The sequence below is a fragment of the Scylla paramamosain genome, chromosome 8 (genome assembly GCF_035594125.1).
Source record: "Scylla paramamosain isolate STU-SP2022 chromosome 8, ASM3559412v1, whole genome shotgun sequence".
Classification (NCBI taxonomy): domain Eukaryota; kingdom Metazoa; phylum Arthropoda; class Malacostraca; order Decapoda; family Portunidae; genus Scylla; species Scylla paramamosain.
Window position 1 is genome coordinate 26286349 of NC_087158.1, and position 16595 is coordinate 26302943.

The window sequence follows — 16595 nt, forward strand, 5'->3', positions numbered from 1 at the left end:
CTAATCTTCGCACACCTCATATATCATACTTACTCTCTTACTTATGAAGGTAATGTGTGAATATTTGCTGACTGATAATTAGTTTTACACTAAAGTTTTCCAAAGTAATTTGTAGAGATCAGTATCCTAAAATATATTTTTTTTTTTGGAAAATTAATGATCAGTTTATTGAGGTTATATGCTGCAACAACAAGGTTACATAGCACCTAAAACTGTGAAACATAAAAATCTTGGTTCAAAAAGTAATGTGTGGCTCAGTAACTGAAAAGTTAAAGATATGTGAACATATCAGTGCAATTAAGAGTCAATTGCTGTAGTGAGAGGTTTAAGCTAAGGTACTGGACAATTATTTGAGTTTTATATATATATATATATATATATATATATGTGTGTGTGTGTGTGTGTGTGTGTGTGTGTGTGTGTGTGTGTGTGTGTGTGTGTGTGTCCCTGATATTTATTTATTTATTTATTTTGAAGAGGGGAGGGAGAAGAAAGTACATTTATGCTAGAATATGCAGTAATTAAGCAGTATATATTAATTTTGTTTTGCTTTTCATATGTGTGATATGTACAGAAGTTGCTATGCTGCCATTTACCTTAAAAGTACACATACATAAAAAATAATAATAATGAAAAAAAAAAATAATAATAATAAGTTCACCAAAGAGCCAGATGGACTCATGCTAAGAGCAGCAAAATTTTACAAGGTTACCTACCGAAACTTGTGCTATGTTTTTTCTTTATAGTCTATCTGCAACATGAAAACCAGTTCTGGTGAATGTTTTTTTGTGATTACTATATAATGAAGTTACATAGGAAGTTAACAACATTAGCAGCAGTCTTACTTTTCATACTTGGGAGAAGAATAAGGGATGGAGATGAAGCAGCTCTGAGAAAGAGGTATTATGTGTATTTAAGAAAAAAGATATTGTCCCTTGAAATGAACTATGCAAATAATCATGCACTGCTCAAATCCTACATACACTATTTCATACTTTAGTTGACTTTAGAAATTTATTGCTTCATTTCAGATAATTTTTTTATGCAATTTGACAAGGGTTGGAACCTTGTGTTTCATCTGTCTTGACAAGCTCTCTTTTATTTTATGATTTCAGCTTCCTCATTTTAGCTTTGCTGCAACCACTTTCTAGCATGGTAACAGTTATTTATCACAACCTTGTCTTTCATTTGTGTTTTTTATGTCAATTTACTTTTAATCTTCATATTTAGGCTCATGCTCCAAAGACCTGAAATCTTAAACTTTTAGAGCACAGGCTTGGCACCACAAATGAGACATGTTTTATCAGTACATGCAGGTGCTCAATGTAAAGTACCTATTTGAGCATCTTAAATGAGGAGTGCAGAACCTAATTAGACTTGATAAGTATGCTATTTCATGAAGATAATATAACTGAGAGGACACATGGAGGTGGGTACACAGTTCACCAGGGCCACACCAGCACAGCAGAATACAAAGGGAGGGTATCTTCAAAAGAGCTGTGTCTCCATCAGCATGATTTTCCTTGAGGGAGAATTTGTTAGTAAGGACTTAGCTCAGGTCATCTTTGCTCACTGCATCAATTGTGTGGAGGATTAGTAAGAATGTATTGATTGATTAGATTGTATGCTACCATTATGCTGGTGTGTTTGACATGTGTGCACTTTATGTGCATTTGCTGACATTAATTTTGTTCTGATGTGCTATACTGGTGTGGCTATTGTTTTCTCAGGTAGGTGTTCCTAGTATAATAGCATCTTACTCAAGCCATCTTCAAACTATGCCAAGACTCCTGCTGAACACACTCAAGGAGAATGTGAAGCCACACTTACAGGATGTGAAGCCACACTTGGTTTCAATGGGCCTGTCTTGTGGCCAGTCCATCACCCAAAAGCATGGTAGCTTTGCTTCACTAAAACACAGCTTTATAGTCAATCACAAAGACAAGTTTATGAAAAACTTTCTTGTACTGACTTCATCTATCCCAAATGTCAGATCTGCATGCATTACTTACAGTTGTGTTACACTTATTCCTTGCTCTGTGAGGCAAAGTTATTGTTAAATGTGTTAGAAAGGCCATCGAAAACAGTGATGAGAAACAGCACATAACATCATAGGTGGACACTGAAACTTTTTTGTTTGACATCTGATCCAAGTATACATTATTTTTTACATTATATATTAATGGTGCATGTATGTGAATTTTTTACATGTCTGCATATATATAAGTGTAAAGCAGTGATTGTTTTATCATTATGGTAACACACAGGGACATTTCTAGCTATTAAAAAGAGCCAAGGTTCAGTCACATTTGCCTGGGGGTTTCTTCAAGTGCAGCTCTGTTTCACAACCTGTGACATGTTTTGCTACAAACACCTTTTTAGGCTGAAAATGCACACAGCTATACTTAAAATATCCAGGCCTTTAGCCCAAGGTGAACAGACCATATCCAGGCCTTTACCCCAAGGTGACCACTAACAGTGGCACTAACAGTGCCACTAATAGCACACACAGATAGGTATGATGGTGATGCCAATCAGCCATCTGTCCAAATTGGTAGCTGAGTTAGTGACAGCCTAATATAATGGGGATTCATTGTACTACACAAACTCTGTATCATGCACTAAATTACTGACAGTGTTGTATGAAATTACCTTTAGATAATGTGTATAATCTGTGTATGAAACATAGTGGATTTTTTTGTTCAGACTGGAGTTCCATTCTCCATATCCTGTCATATCTGTAAATGACCCAAATAAAAAATAAATAAATTCAATAAAGGACACCTCTATCTGTAAGCACTTCCTTAGTACTCTCTCTAACCCTCTTGATCAACACTTTACCCTTACCTGTAACACTCAAAAGATTCATACATGCTCCCAAAAATTAACACATTCACATTTATCATCCTTATCCTTATATTGTATAAAGGAATCATACATGTAATCACCCTCTCAGTTGAATCTTGTTTCTCTTGAAACATACAATCAATAATCCTACCAACCATTTAGCAACAGCGTTGCTACCACTCCTCAAACTATATACTGCACATCCCTCCAAACCTGTAGTTTTGCAGTTTTTATACCCTTCACTGCTTACTGCACTCTATAAGCTTCATGCCCTGTACAATCTCTTGTACTTCCTATATATAGGAAATGGAAGACAATGAAGGGAATAAAAGTTTAAAAACCTCTAAAGTTTGGATGGATGTGAACTGGCTGTGACAACTTTGCTGAATGTTTCATGAACAGTATATAATATTAAGTTAATATTTGCCATCAAAAGGCTCTTTCACATCTAGGTTAGAATTTTTTTTATTTTTTGCATGTTATGAAAAAAACAGCAGTACCCAAAAGCAGGATCCAGCATAAGAAAATTTTTAAATATTTGCAGTACTTCTCTTCATAGTTGCACAATAGCTATTGGTTGAGACTTTTCTCTGTAGCTATCATTATGAAACAAAAGGAGGATCATGTAATTTGCAGTTCTGTGTTCTGTAGGCTGCATGCATTTCTGATCTTGTCTACTAGTCCACATTTATTTAATTTTAATTTTTGTCTGCAAATTTTCTCTATAATTATTTCCTACATATCTCTTCATTAATTAATTTTTGTCGATGCATATTATTCACCAAGATTATGCCTTAAGTAAAGGCAATTAGATGATCATCAGTTCATCTTCATCTCATTAGTCTAACACAGTAAATGAGACCTGTGTTCTCAACAGGTAGGAGTGTCCACTGAAGACTTGTGCAGCAGGGGAAGCTCAGATGTGGGGATGGATTGCACCACTAAAAAGAAGATGAAACACTGTCCCTATTGTCCATATTCAACAACTAGGCTCTCACACATGATCAGTCACAACATAACCCACATTAGCAAAAAGTTTTTCAGTTGTCCTGTGTGCTCATTTCAGACCAGCACAGCTGAAAACCTGAGAATGCACATACGTAACCATGCAAGGGGCTTGCCACATATGTGTAATAAGTGTCCTTTAATGTTCTTCACAAAGGGAAGCCTCATTACTCATCTACAGTTACATGATGTGCCATCCCACCGTGGTGGAGTTTAAGACACAAGTTATGATACCAAAATATGGCATCTGGACATTTATGGACTAAAAGTATTTCTGAACTGACAGAAATGGTATCCTACATGCACTTCTAATATCTTTAAAATGGCACACATTGTTAGTATATGCTAAGTTGTGGGGCCATTATCCTCAACATAGAACTTGAATGGGCTAAATTAAATTTGTAAAGGAAAAAGCAAGTTCTGCTCATGCATCATGAAAGGCTCACCAAAACATACCAGCCTAGATGCAGTGCTGAACAACTTACTCAACAATAACATGTTAAAAACAACAAACATTAGAAATTAAACATGAAGTTTTTAACATGGTAGCTATAGTATCATGTTTAAGAGCACAGATGAAACTACAAATACATCAAGACTGCCAGTGTAATGTTTTCGTACCATGATGTCATCAAATTTTATTTATACATATTGCTTCAACTTCAGTCAGTTAGCTTCAGTCTTGCTTAAAGCAAAATTCAGGACTTGTTGCATCAGTCACAAATTGTTAAACCACATGAGTATGCCACAACCTTACAAAGATGAGCAATCATGCCATGATATTTTACCAAAAACAAATACCCAGTATTATGTGCCACTACAGGGGAGTGATAAACTTGGGATTGAGTTTTTTTCCTACTGAAAGCTAGCCATTTTCTACTTCTGCTGAATGGCCCAGTATTATCCATACCCCATCATCAACCCTGTCTTCAGTTGCAACCATGTGGGCAACCAAAAGAGTGGCAAAAAGCTTCTACAGATATCACTTTAAAAAAAATTATACCCATACTACCATGGGTGGAACCAACTATCCAAGCCTCCCAAGAAATATAAGTAAAGGTTTATCATCCAAGCTTCCATGAACAAGCCTACAGGTAAAAGAGAAAAAAATAAATAAAATAAAATAAAATAATAATAATAATAATAATAATAATAATAATAATAATAATAATAATAATAATAATAATAATAATAATAATAACAATAATCCTGTGAAATAATACTTTTGTCAAATTTCATAAGTAAATGAACTGTTCATATGTGTTTGTATTTTACCTGAACCAAGTTATCTTATTGATCATAGGGGTTACATCAGAAATCAGGTCAAGTCAGACTACTGACAAATACACAGCAAGTTATGTCCTCAAAAATAGAAACCTGAGTCCATATCTCTTCAAAACAATATCAGACATAGTAATTACCCACAAAAAAGAACTTTGATCTTGCTTAATGTAAAAACACTGTAGCACAGAAATGTCTGGTATACTGTGGTGTAAATGAGTGATAAATAAAAGATAAATAAAACTTAGTCTCTGTTTTTTTAGACTTACAGCTGCAGAAAAAGGTCAAGAGATAACAAGAGTATTAAAAGAAATGTGGATATAAAACATCATTCTGCATTAATTTAGGTAATTTGCCTCTTCCTCAGCATGCATGTCCTATAAAATAGATGTTTTGATGAATTTAAAACCTTTTTTATAAATTACTCCACTTACAGTTAAGAATAATAAAAGAATCTGAATATTTTTTCCAGATTGACATCATATGTGTGCATCATTTGTGTGTGATGAGAGAAAGGATGGTAAGTACCACTGTAAAAAAAAAAAAAAAGCAAGATGGAATATTTTAAGCAACAATTCCATGTGCAAATATAACATGAGTGAATAATAAAAGTCATAAATCTAGAATCCAAATAGTTGAAATAAGTAATATACTTTAGAAGCACTTGTGGTGTGCAAAGAATAAATATTGAAGGTAATAAAATCATGTATGACAGATTTTAATATATAATTTAAAGGTGAAGGAATAAAATTTGTATTGATTAAGTTTATTACTATTGTTAATTTGGATATTGCATAAAAGTAATAAATTTACTAAATTTATTGCTTTTATGCAATATCCAAATTAACAATAGTAATAAAACAATTTGTAATTTGGTAGAGGTAGGCTCAAGAAAATGACTTCCAGTGAAGTGAACATCTGAATAACAATGAGAAAAGAGAAACTGAAGAATAATCTATCAAAACAAGCAAGGGCAGGATAAATGAGGACTTGGTCACTGCTATCCACTTAGATAATTTTTTAGAACTGACATTATATAGATTGGTAGATTTTATTCTTAAGTGCTTTTCATTAATTTTAAAAAATGCAAGTCATTATAAACAATATTGTTAATTGCATGACTACATATCCAGCAAGTTCTTGTACTAACCTAGTGGTTTCTGGAGTTATTCCAGATGGATTGTACCATACGAATAAGGAAAAAAGCCTGATATGCACTGAGTCAAGGAAAAGTGCCTATCAAAGGTATTTCTCCATAGACAAGACAGTCAAGTTTCTTAGCCTCCTGTGGGCTCCCTGCTGGCCACCTGTCCTCTTAAGCTTAGTTTTTATAAACCAAGAAAGATAACTAGGTCTGCAGACAGCCTCTTACAGTGTGAGGTATTCAGGAACTTGACTGAGTGTACCTGAACTAAAAGTAAACCATCCTTCACCATTCACTATCAACCGGGAGACCTCATACTTTTTTTTAACTAAAGGCCTAAGAAAATACTCCTCACTGATTATATAGCTAAGATTTAATTTTATCTGAAATATATGCACTGGACCATTAATAACTGTTAGAAGGTAATGTGGTCAGAAGCATCAACATACTAGTGGATTACCAATCATTTGCCAGGAAGTAGGATTCTATGTAAACAGTCAGGACAATTAACCATCCTGATTTGGTCATGATGTGATGTTTTAATGTTAATTGTCAGAGTGGTCATGGTGGATTGTACATTTTTCCTAAAAGCTTTCTACAAACAATCTGAGCTTATAAGTAGAAGAATGTAACTGCAAACCCTTTTGCTAAAGAAGAAAGAGGAACTCTGTGTGTTTGTGTGTGTGTGTGTGTGTGTGTGTGTGTATATATATATATATATATATATATATATATATATATATATATATATATATATATATACACACAGCAGGTGCAGCAGTGAACAATATCTTTATTTCCTTCTGATGTTTTGGCAATATTACTGTATGTATGAAGACAGACTGCCCAGCAAGTAGGCAAAGTCCACTGGTCACTGTTCAATTGTGTGGACAGAATCTTAGGAGTCATAGTCCATGCTTGAGAGAGAGAGAGAGAGAGAGAGAGAGAGAGAGAGAGAGAGAGAGAGAGAGAGAGAGAGAGAGAGAGAGATCAGCTACAGCTTTGGGAGTTCTCAGTGAAACTTAAACACCAGAAATTTACCTAAATGGAAGAAGCTGTGCAATGACAGACAGTCAAGACCAATTATAAATAATTTTGGCATTGGTGATCACTTATGGCTTAACTGGTATTGTGCTGGACTTGCATGTTTTTATGAATGTCCCGACAGAATATACTGTAAGCATTTAGTTTTCTTCAGAAAAGTTCACAATTATTTCATATAATGATTACTGAAGTATTCTTCTGTTAAAGGCAACAGTAATGTTGGAGGATCTCATTAGATACACATTAACATTCATGATTAGCTTTCTTGGACTATTCTGATTACAATTATATTTTACAGGTATTGATGGAGAAAAGTAGTGCAAGGCAAGACAGTGAGACACTCTTGGACTCAGGAGATTCTATAAGAGGAAACCGAAGTTTTCAGTGTAACTACTGTTCATATAAAACAGGAAGAAAATATGACCTGAACAGACACCTACGCATCCACACTGGAGAGAAGCCATGGTCATGTCCTCACTGCCACCATCAGTTTGCCCAGAAGCATAACCTTAAAAATCATCTTCGTATCCATAAGAAAGATCATTCTCTTTATCAGTAGTATGAAAAATTATTCCCTAAATATGTCTGCTGTCAAGCTGTTATTATGAATAATTTTCCTGGCTCACATACCTCTTGAAAGAGATGTTTCTTGGTGAAAATTCTATCCTTACTTCATGGGAACAGTATTTATTGATTGTGATTTAACATGAATCTATAACTACTTGTATTAATCCTGGACTGATGAAATATCCTTTTGCCTATTCCTTGGCTAATTGCCAAATATAGATTCATTTGGATAAAAACCACACAATAGTTTTAATGACCACAAATCAGATCATTCAAGAACAGTCAGGAGTAAAGTGGAATTGAACATTCAAGGAATAATTAGTGTTCACATGGACTGTAGCTTCACCATATGTAAAATCATCAAATGCAAACAAATTTAAATGGTGAAAACATTAGTTGATACTAAACCCATTAGAATCGCCCATTTTTGCCTAATTTGTTACCTAAAGCATCGTGCTATTAATCATTATTAGATACCTAAAGGTACTAAGGGAAAACATAAAACATACCAAACTAAAAATTATTGGTGTGTGAGTGAAACATGTATTGCTGATATAGTTACTAAAGCTGTGATGCAAGACTATTGAATATAAGTATACTTCTACATGCATTACTACCTAATATTCCCTCTTCTGTCATTTCTCCAAAGGTGATTGTGTAAAAGTTTGTACAGTGGTATACCTACTCTTGTTTTAAATTAGAGTAGGCTTGGAAACCCATGATATCATGACTTTCTTTTAATGTTCTTCATAAGAAATGTATGGGACATGCAAGAAAAATGGAATAAATCACAGACTATTAGTTGTACACAAAAGTTGAAGTTATGAAGAAAAAGCTCACATATATATTTACTTCGAGATATCTTTTACAGTAGTGTAAAACATTATAATCTTGTACAGTGCTCTTCTCTGTCATCAACCTTTTTCTTTGCCACAATGCCTTCTGATCACTCCCTACCTGCTTCTGTATTTCTCTTTTTATATGACTTGAACTCTTTCAAGAGGGAGGTTAAAAAAAAAAACGACCTCCAATTTTGGATAATCACTTAAGCTTTTTTTTCTTTTTGGACTGGCACCTCAGTTCTAGGCCATGTGATCAGAACAAATAAGTATTTTTCAGTGTTTTCAATAACCCAAGTTTTGTAATCTTTAAGTTTAGCACTATGCCTTGGGAGCAAAGCAAGCACAAAACTAACAAGGGTAATGTACTATGTTTTCTTTTCTTGTTTGAGTTTTGTATGAAGCAGTGAAAGGAAAAGGAATGAATAAAGTAAAATTTGTGTTTTGCACCATTTTAATCAAGTCTAATGACAAAGTATAAAAATAGTCCATGATGAACATACTAACCTAATGAAGAAAATCCATCCAACGTTTTTCAGAGATCAATAATACAATCTCTACATCATCCAATACAATTAATCCTCTTCATCTGTACTAGATTCATCCAAGTTTAGGGTCAATTTTTCAAGCATACATTTCACTGCCTTGTCCTTATTCTTGTACTGTTCTCCCATTTCTCTAGTGCGATGCATACACATCCTCCAGTCTTTTTCAGTTATATTGGCAACTGCATCTTTTATGATTTCATCTAGGGTTTGGAGTTTTTTACCATCTTGAGATTTCTTTTTTATTTCTGATTTTACCTGATGCCAAATGAGGACCATTGGGTTCAAATGATCATGATGAGGAGGAAGTCTCAACACTTCATGTCCACAATTTTTAGCTATTAGGTCAATGTCATATAACTTTTCCGTATAAGAATTCACTATGTGAAGAAGTTCTAATTTGGAAACAGCTTTGTCAGGGGCAATATTATTTTCTTGTAGCCACTGAATAATACAATCTTTTTTCATATTTGTATCTGGGGCTTTGTTTACAATGTTGGAATGCCAGTGAGCATCATCCATTATAATAAGTGAATTATTAGGAATATTTGGAAGTAGTTGATCCTTAAACCAAATCTGGAAACACTGAGGTGTCACTGCATCTTTATAGTGTCCCCTGTTAGTTATCTGAGGCCTGAACATATGTAATCCTCCTGAAACAAAACCCTTTTCCCCACCAGCATGCACAATAATGTACTGCATTTCCTTTTTATTTTTCAGTTTAGGACCAATGATTCCTACAAATTCTTTTTGGCACACAAAAGTTTCATCTATATACACTTCTGAACGTGGGCTACTAGAATTTCTGTTATCATCAAGAACCCTTAGAAAATTGCATCGAGAAGCAACAATGTCCTTTTTTTCAATCAATATTTGTCTTCCCCCTGTTACTCTTGTGTACTGAAAACCAATATTCTTGATAATTCTATGAAGGGACGTCCTCCCACCCTGAAAATGTACAGGTGGCTCTTTGACCATTTCAAGGAGAGCATCTAATGTAGGTATTTCACCTCTTTCATAAAAGGACAGAATTTCTTTTCTTAAGCACCCTTCAACAAAATCATCAATACTACCTAACACTGGGGACTGTCGGGTCCTGACCAAAGGGGGTGAAAGAAGCCTACCCTCTTTGGCTTGCCTTTTAACACGCTGCACTGAACGCACTGAAATTCCTGTGGCTGCTGCTACTTTCATTTCAAGGTCAGTTTCACTTAGCAGCTGGTTTTGGCTGCGAAAGAAGTCATGGACGTTCATCACCACCTGTTTTGTCTGGGTGGTAAGCTGCTGTGTGTTCCTTGTATTATTTACTGAGTGACCAAAGGTGGTAGATTCAGTACTATTGGTGTGTTGTCCGGAGCTATTCCTACCTGGGAAATAAATGAAATAATGACATGATGAGATTAAGAGTACATAAAGTTTTCAATCTGCACACATTAATTTTAGCAAGATAACTTTATTCAGATGTATACTTGCAGTGCTTTAGTTACAGTAGGTAGTTTATAACTTTTCCTAAGTGTCATTTTTTTATCAATATACTAATATAGAAAATTCCCATCAATAAATAGACCACTTAAACCATTTTTGTAAATATAGTAGTCTATATATAATTAACATAGCACACCATGCACCACTTGAGCTCTACATTAAAATAATCAGGGAAAAAATTGCCATCTTGTTCATAAAAAAAAAAATTTCTTTAAACTCACACCAGCCCATAGTTTGTTCATTCAAGCATCCTTCCACATCTGGCCACTGTCTTTTGGAGCCTTGAATATTCTCATGATGGGGGGGGGACAGAGATCTTTTCTCTTGTTGGCAATACATCCCTTCCATCTCAACGAAAAATGTGGCTTCATGTTCTACCTCAAGCTCCTCTTCTTTGATCTGCACATCTACATCCTCCTCCTTGATCATGATCATCTTACCACAAAAGAGGTTTTTATCTGTAATATAAACATCTACATATTAATTAAATTATAGCATTGGAGGAGGCGGCAGTAGACACCTGCAGAAACAATAATTTTTCCCAGTGAGGTCTTAAGCACTGGACCAGCTTTGAAATGGATCACAGGATCCAGCTAACTTTGAATTGACCCAGCTGTAACCTTACTGACCATTTCCCTTTGTGTCTCACAACACAATGGGACAGTCACAGCCTGCCCTCTAAAGACAACCCAATGTTCTTCACACAACTCTACACATACCTAATAAAAGCACACCCTTCACTTGAAATTCAAATTCAACATGGCGACATACACCAGCCTCAGAGTTCCTGTCAGGGGATGGGACCACAAGTCTCCCCAGGTCAGACTGCTCTTCTGGTATTGACTCTACAGCAAAAACAACACAAAGAATGTGATTTCTCTTATTGATAATAACAAAGTACATCGAGTATAACATTATATATGAAGCTTTGCTTACTAACTTTCTATTTGTTCATGGGTTGACCATTTGTGTTTCTGCACTTTTTGCAAGGCAGTCAGGCAATGAATCTGCAATTTTTTTGCAGAGCTGACAATGGTATGGTGGTGTAGGCCTGATGAAGTGCAGCCTCTCACTTCTCCAGTGTGAAAGTGTCTTCTTTTATTTTCATTTTGAGGATAGCCCAGAGCTTCTCAATGAGTAGTATGTCAGGGCTGTTTGGTGGCCAGTCAGGTATCATTTTGATCTTGCTGTTCCTGAACCAGTTCTTTACCATCTTGGTAGTGTTGCACAGCATGCCATCCTAATGCAAGATCTCTGTACCTCTCAATCCAAAGCAATCTGCCAGTTAGTTTCCTGCTTAAAAGGTGCAGGTACACATCTTCAGTGATGGCAGATCAGCCACACCACCATATGCAAATGCTTTGAGATCTTAGTGGTATAGCAAGGGTCACACAGGTTTGAGCCCTTGCAACACCACACCTTTATGCCTTTCGTCTCACTACCATGAAAAAACTGATTCATCTGTCCACAAGACCTTTCTCCACTCTTCTTGAGTCCATGACAAATATTTTTTGGCAAAGGTAAAGCTCTTCATCCTATGAGCCTCTGTCACCATATGCTTACTTCTGGGTTTCACTTTACTGTATTTCAGTTTATTTTGGATGATTCTCTGTAGAGTTCGTACAGCTGATCCCTGTAGTAGACCTTTGTTCTTTTCCTTAATTTGTTTTGCTGTAATTGTTGGATTTTTTTTCCAACTCCTACCTGATAATTACTAATGTCTTGTCTCTTAACTTTGGAAGGCCTTGCCCCACCATATTTGTATGGAGTGTATCATGCTCCCCACTCACCTTATATTCAGACACTTGTCATTGCACTGTATGTAAGGTGACTCCTGTTTCTTGGCTGATTTCTCAGCAATCAAAGCCTAACTTATGATTCCACAATTTTCAGTAAGTTATCCTGACATGTATACTTTTTTTGACATTGTTCATCATGATTTGCACAAGCAATTTTGCAAGTTGGTAAAGCTTCAAGCAGGGTTTTAGGAAAGGACACAAAATAATCTCCAACAAGATAATTTCCTCTCACAAAAAAAAAAAATAAATAAAAAAAATAATTAATTAATAAAAAAAATAAATAAAAGAGACCATTTTATCTATAAAAACTTTGAACTGCAACACCTCTGAGTTGCCAATTAGTTATTTTCTCCCAGGGAGTTTTTCTCAGGCAGTAGGAGGCAATACATATCATATGCCTAGTGTGTAGGCCAAGCGACGACTTGTCAATTGACACTGACTAAATATTTTGCCACTCCCCCTTTATTTTTCTTCATTAACTTCTGCAACATTCATGGCCTTAGATCTAATTTTCAATGTGAAACACCACCTCTCCTCTGCTAAACTTCATCTTTTCCTCACTGAAATGCAAGTGTCTGAGGCAACCAACAGTAGTCTCTTCTCTGTTCCCTCATTTTTCAATCCAAATCTGGATGTTGGATCTATATGCACAACGATCTAACTTACTTCCTTGCCCACAAATCTGGATGTTGGATCTATATGCACAACGATCTAACTTACTTCCTTGCCCACACTCTTGAATCTTCCAAATTTCCAAGGATTCTGGCACATACATGTTCATCTTTTTTTGTTTTAAGGTAAGTGCTTGCCTCACTTGATGGATGCATGTGATGCTAGAGTATGTGAAACATGCCAGAGACAGGGATGAGATGATGCAAGTAGTGCTGAGGGTTCACCCCCAACTCGGACCATTGCCAACTTGGACTGAACTGCCAACTTGGACCACAAGATATCAACTCGGACCAGATCTAGATATTAATAAATAGAACAAAAGGTAAACACAAAAGCCTTAAAACAAAATTCATGCATCCAAGAAATTGTTTGCAATTCATTAGCATAAAGATGTAAAACAACAAGGTTAAAAGAAAATAAAAATTTAAATATAATAGTTGAAAAATAAAAGTATAAAACTGCACATCACCAAAGAACACCAACACTTGTTTTCCTTTCAAACATGTTTGAATAACCAAGACTGTCTACAAGTTTATGTTTCCCTCTTTTTGAAGATGAATATACTTTTTCATTACGAGCAAAGTCAAGTTTCCTTTAGAAGTTGTTGTTTCATTTTGAGCAGCCTCACCCGGACTGCCCCACCCCAACCTGACTGTAACACTATTCAAGTACTAATATCTCCAGAACTACATGGCCCATTGTAACGAAATTACCACCATATGACAGCACAATATGATATAGGTTTCATCTCTTCTATTGAGTTAAGTCAATGGGTAACTTGCAAAAAGTAGAAGGGTGTCCAAAATGTGATTTTGTCAGTTTCCTGCAATTTTCATCAGGTTTTTTTGTCTTAACAAGAGCAGACACATACTACTGAATGAAGAATTAAATTTTCTATCCAACGGTATATAGTACTATATATAATATATAACATAGCAGTATATATGGGCTTGCAAAGTTTTGAGCTAGAGTGATTTTGAATATTAGGCAAGTTCTCGGTGTGTGTGGTGCTTCCATTGTTGCATTACTAACAGCTTTGCTCATCAGTCGCCTTCCAGGCATTATACTGGTGCATATCTTCTACCAACACTTGTACCTGATCAGGTAATGATCTGCAGTAGAGCAGTCCGCACTGATGTTCCACGAGTCATGCTCATTGAGAATTTCACAATTATGGTCTTCTTGTGCAGAAGAGCATGTGATACACCTCCAGTTTATTTCCAGATCCTTTCTTACTGCTCTTCTATACTATTCCCTTGTAAAGTTGGTTTTACAAGCTCTATGTTGCCAAAAACTGCATCCATTACACAGCGATACCTCTTGCAAAATTATAAAATTTTATAATAAAGGCAATTAGATCACTTACCACTATTTAACAAATTTTTCCTGATATTAAATTTTATAATAAAGGTAATTAGATCCCTTATCACTACTTAACAAACTTTTCCTGATATTTTGTTTAACTTATTGTACTGCATCCTTTGCCTTCAAGAATAGTACTATTAAATATAGACTAAAGTATGCAAAAGGTTTAGGTGATGAAATTACCAGATGAGAGAACATAATTTATATGTTGAGTTCTGTAATTCATACTTATATGTTTAATTTCCATAATATATATATATATATATATATATATATATATATATATATATATATATATATATATATATATATATATATATATATATATATTAATAAATCAGGAAAACCCTACAGAAGACTGTAATCTCACCTGTCAAGGACACACCATGTTTAGGCACACCAAACGCTTGTCCATGATCTGCATAGCAAGGATGAAAGGCTTTGATATGAGGTTAAGGAATTCTTTTCCTTACTTTCATCTTTTGGATTACCATTTTCGACAATCAAATTAATCTCATGTAGTGGTAAAAAACACATTCATAATAAACATAATGGGTAAGATTGCACAAGCTGCCACAAAAAATGTTGGCTTGACCTAACATGAGTACCTAATGGGCCTATTTTCACTGGGCTGAAATTTGTGCACAATGGAATGACTGAGATTTGTTTCAATCATAAACAACAAAAGTCAAGAAATATTTGCCAACTTGTGCTAATTACAAATGAAATGTAAGATTTCATGCATTTTATACAGTAGGTTTTATGCTAGAATGATACTAGAGTTCATATTTCCTACCTGAATCATTCTCCTGCTTTGGGAGAAACAGCGAAGGAACAGCATCAGCCTTCAGTGAACGTGTTGCCAATGGAGACTTGCCAAATAGCTCTCTCTTGATGATATAGCTTTGTGTATAGTCTGTAGGCTTAAAATGCCGAGAACAAACTCTGGCATTCTCAGGGTTCAGGTTATCTGCTCGACAACATGCGTTGATCCATTGTCTTGCCACTGACTTCGTCTTTGGGAAGCGATAAAAATGGAACTTTTCTTGTTTTTTGCACTTGTTATTGTTACTGCAGCCATATATAGCACACCTTGTCATTATTCATGGGAAGCACTTGTTGGTAGCTCTGCACGTACGGTGACTGAGGTCTCCAGTGCTCTTGCTGTTCTTGTTGGAGTGATGGGGCCGTGCAGGTTGTAGTGCCACAGCCTTTAATGCCCTGAAGGTGCTGGCAGCAGGCAGGTTATCGGGTTATATTATGGTGAGTTGTCCTGCCTTCTGGAGGAAGACCCTGGTGTGCTTGGGTGTCTTGAACGCCAAACCGGTCTTGGGAGCCACCCAGGTCTGCTAGAGATGGCCTGTGGATGTAGAGTGATGCCAATGAGTGTAGGTTAGTAGTGCGGTGGGAGTGGTGCCGATGGCAGTGTAGCAGCAGGTGTTCCTGCTGGAGTGTCCAGTTGTGTGGGTCACCAGTGGGATTTGATGGGGTCGTGTAGGCTATGGTGCAATAGCCTCTAGTGCCCCTAAGGTGCAGGCAGCTAGTTAGATTCTGGTGAGTTGTCCAGTCTTCTGGAGGAAGACCTGTGGAGTGTCTTAAAAGGCCCAGCTGGCGGGGTCTCCAGTGACGATTTTGTTTACAGATGTGACGTCACGGAAGCATAGCGCGATGCATTATGGGGAAAAACAAATGCTTGAATCCTTTTATAGTCTTCTCATCCTTATAATCTATCATCCTTGATGTATACTACGGTCTAGAAATCTGGGCTGGACTAAGTGAAGGTAAGATTCGGATGATTCAGTTTGGATGTTGAGTTCGAGTTGAAATAAACGATGGTTCAAGTCTGTAATAAAAATTGCCAGAGTTGGTCGTTCAGAATGGTCTGAGTTGATTGAGATGATGGTCCGAGTTAGTTGAGATGACAGTCCGTGTTGGTATTTCAAAATGGTCCGAGTTGTAGATGGTTCGAGTTGGACCTACCGCGCATTGAGAACTGTGTGGT

At 35.9% G+C, this 16595-nt stretch overlaps 2 protein-coding genes across 10 annotated transcripts in view; one reads left to right on the forward strand and one right to left on the reverse strand.

Annotated features, from left to right (window-relative positions):
- The window catches only part of LOC135103047 (protein tramtrack, beta isoform-like), a 21473-nt gene extending 12304 nt beyond the window's left edge, over window positions 1-9169 (forward strand). For 2 of the 7 annotated variants that reach the window (XM_064008951.1, XM_064008952.1), the window contains exon 6: window positions 3725-5386. In XM_064008951.1, coding sequence (XP_063865021.1) covers window positions 3725-4069 — 345 coding nt within the window. In that variant the 3' untranslated portion in view covers window positions 4070-5386. The other 5 variants (XM_064008958.1, XM_064008955.1, XM_064008950.1 and 2 more) reach the window with 5 other exon arrangements.
- On the reverse strand, window positions 9164-16354 carry LOC135103046 (uncharacterized). Of its 3 annotated transcripts, XM_064008947.1 has the most exons (4): window positions 15390-16354; window positions 14964-15011; window positions 10979-11215; window positions 9164-10639 (listed from the first exon to the last, which is right to left on the reverse strand). In XM_064008947.1, exons 1-4 carry the CDS (start codon window positions 15691-15693, stop codon window positions 9303-9305), a joined length of 1926 nt encoding a protein of 641 aa, XP_063865017.1. In that variant the 5' UTR covers window positions 15694-16354; the 3' UTR covers window positions 9164-9302. The 3 variants fall into 3 exon arrangements, with proteins under 3 accessions (XP_063865017.1, XP_063865018.1, XP_063865019.1); XM_064008948.1 differs by lacking the exon at window positions 14964-15011 and having other exon boundaries at window positions 15390-16350; XM_064008949.1 differs by lacking the exons at window positions 14964-15011; window positions 15390-16354 and adding an exon at window positions 11477-13266.
- Between the last annotated feature and the right edge of the window lie 241 nt (window positions 16355-16595).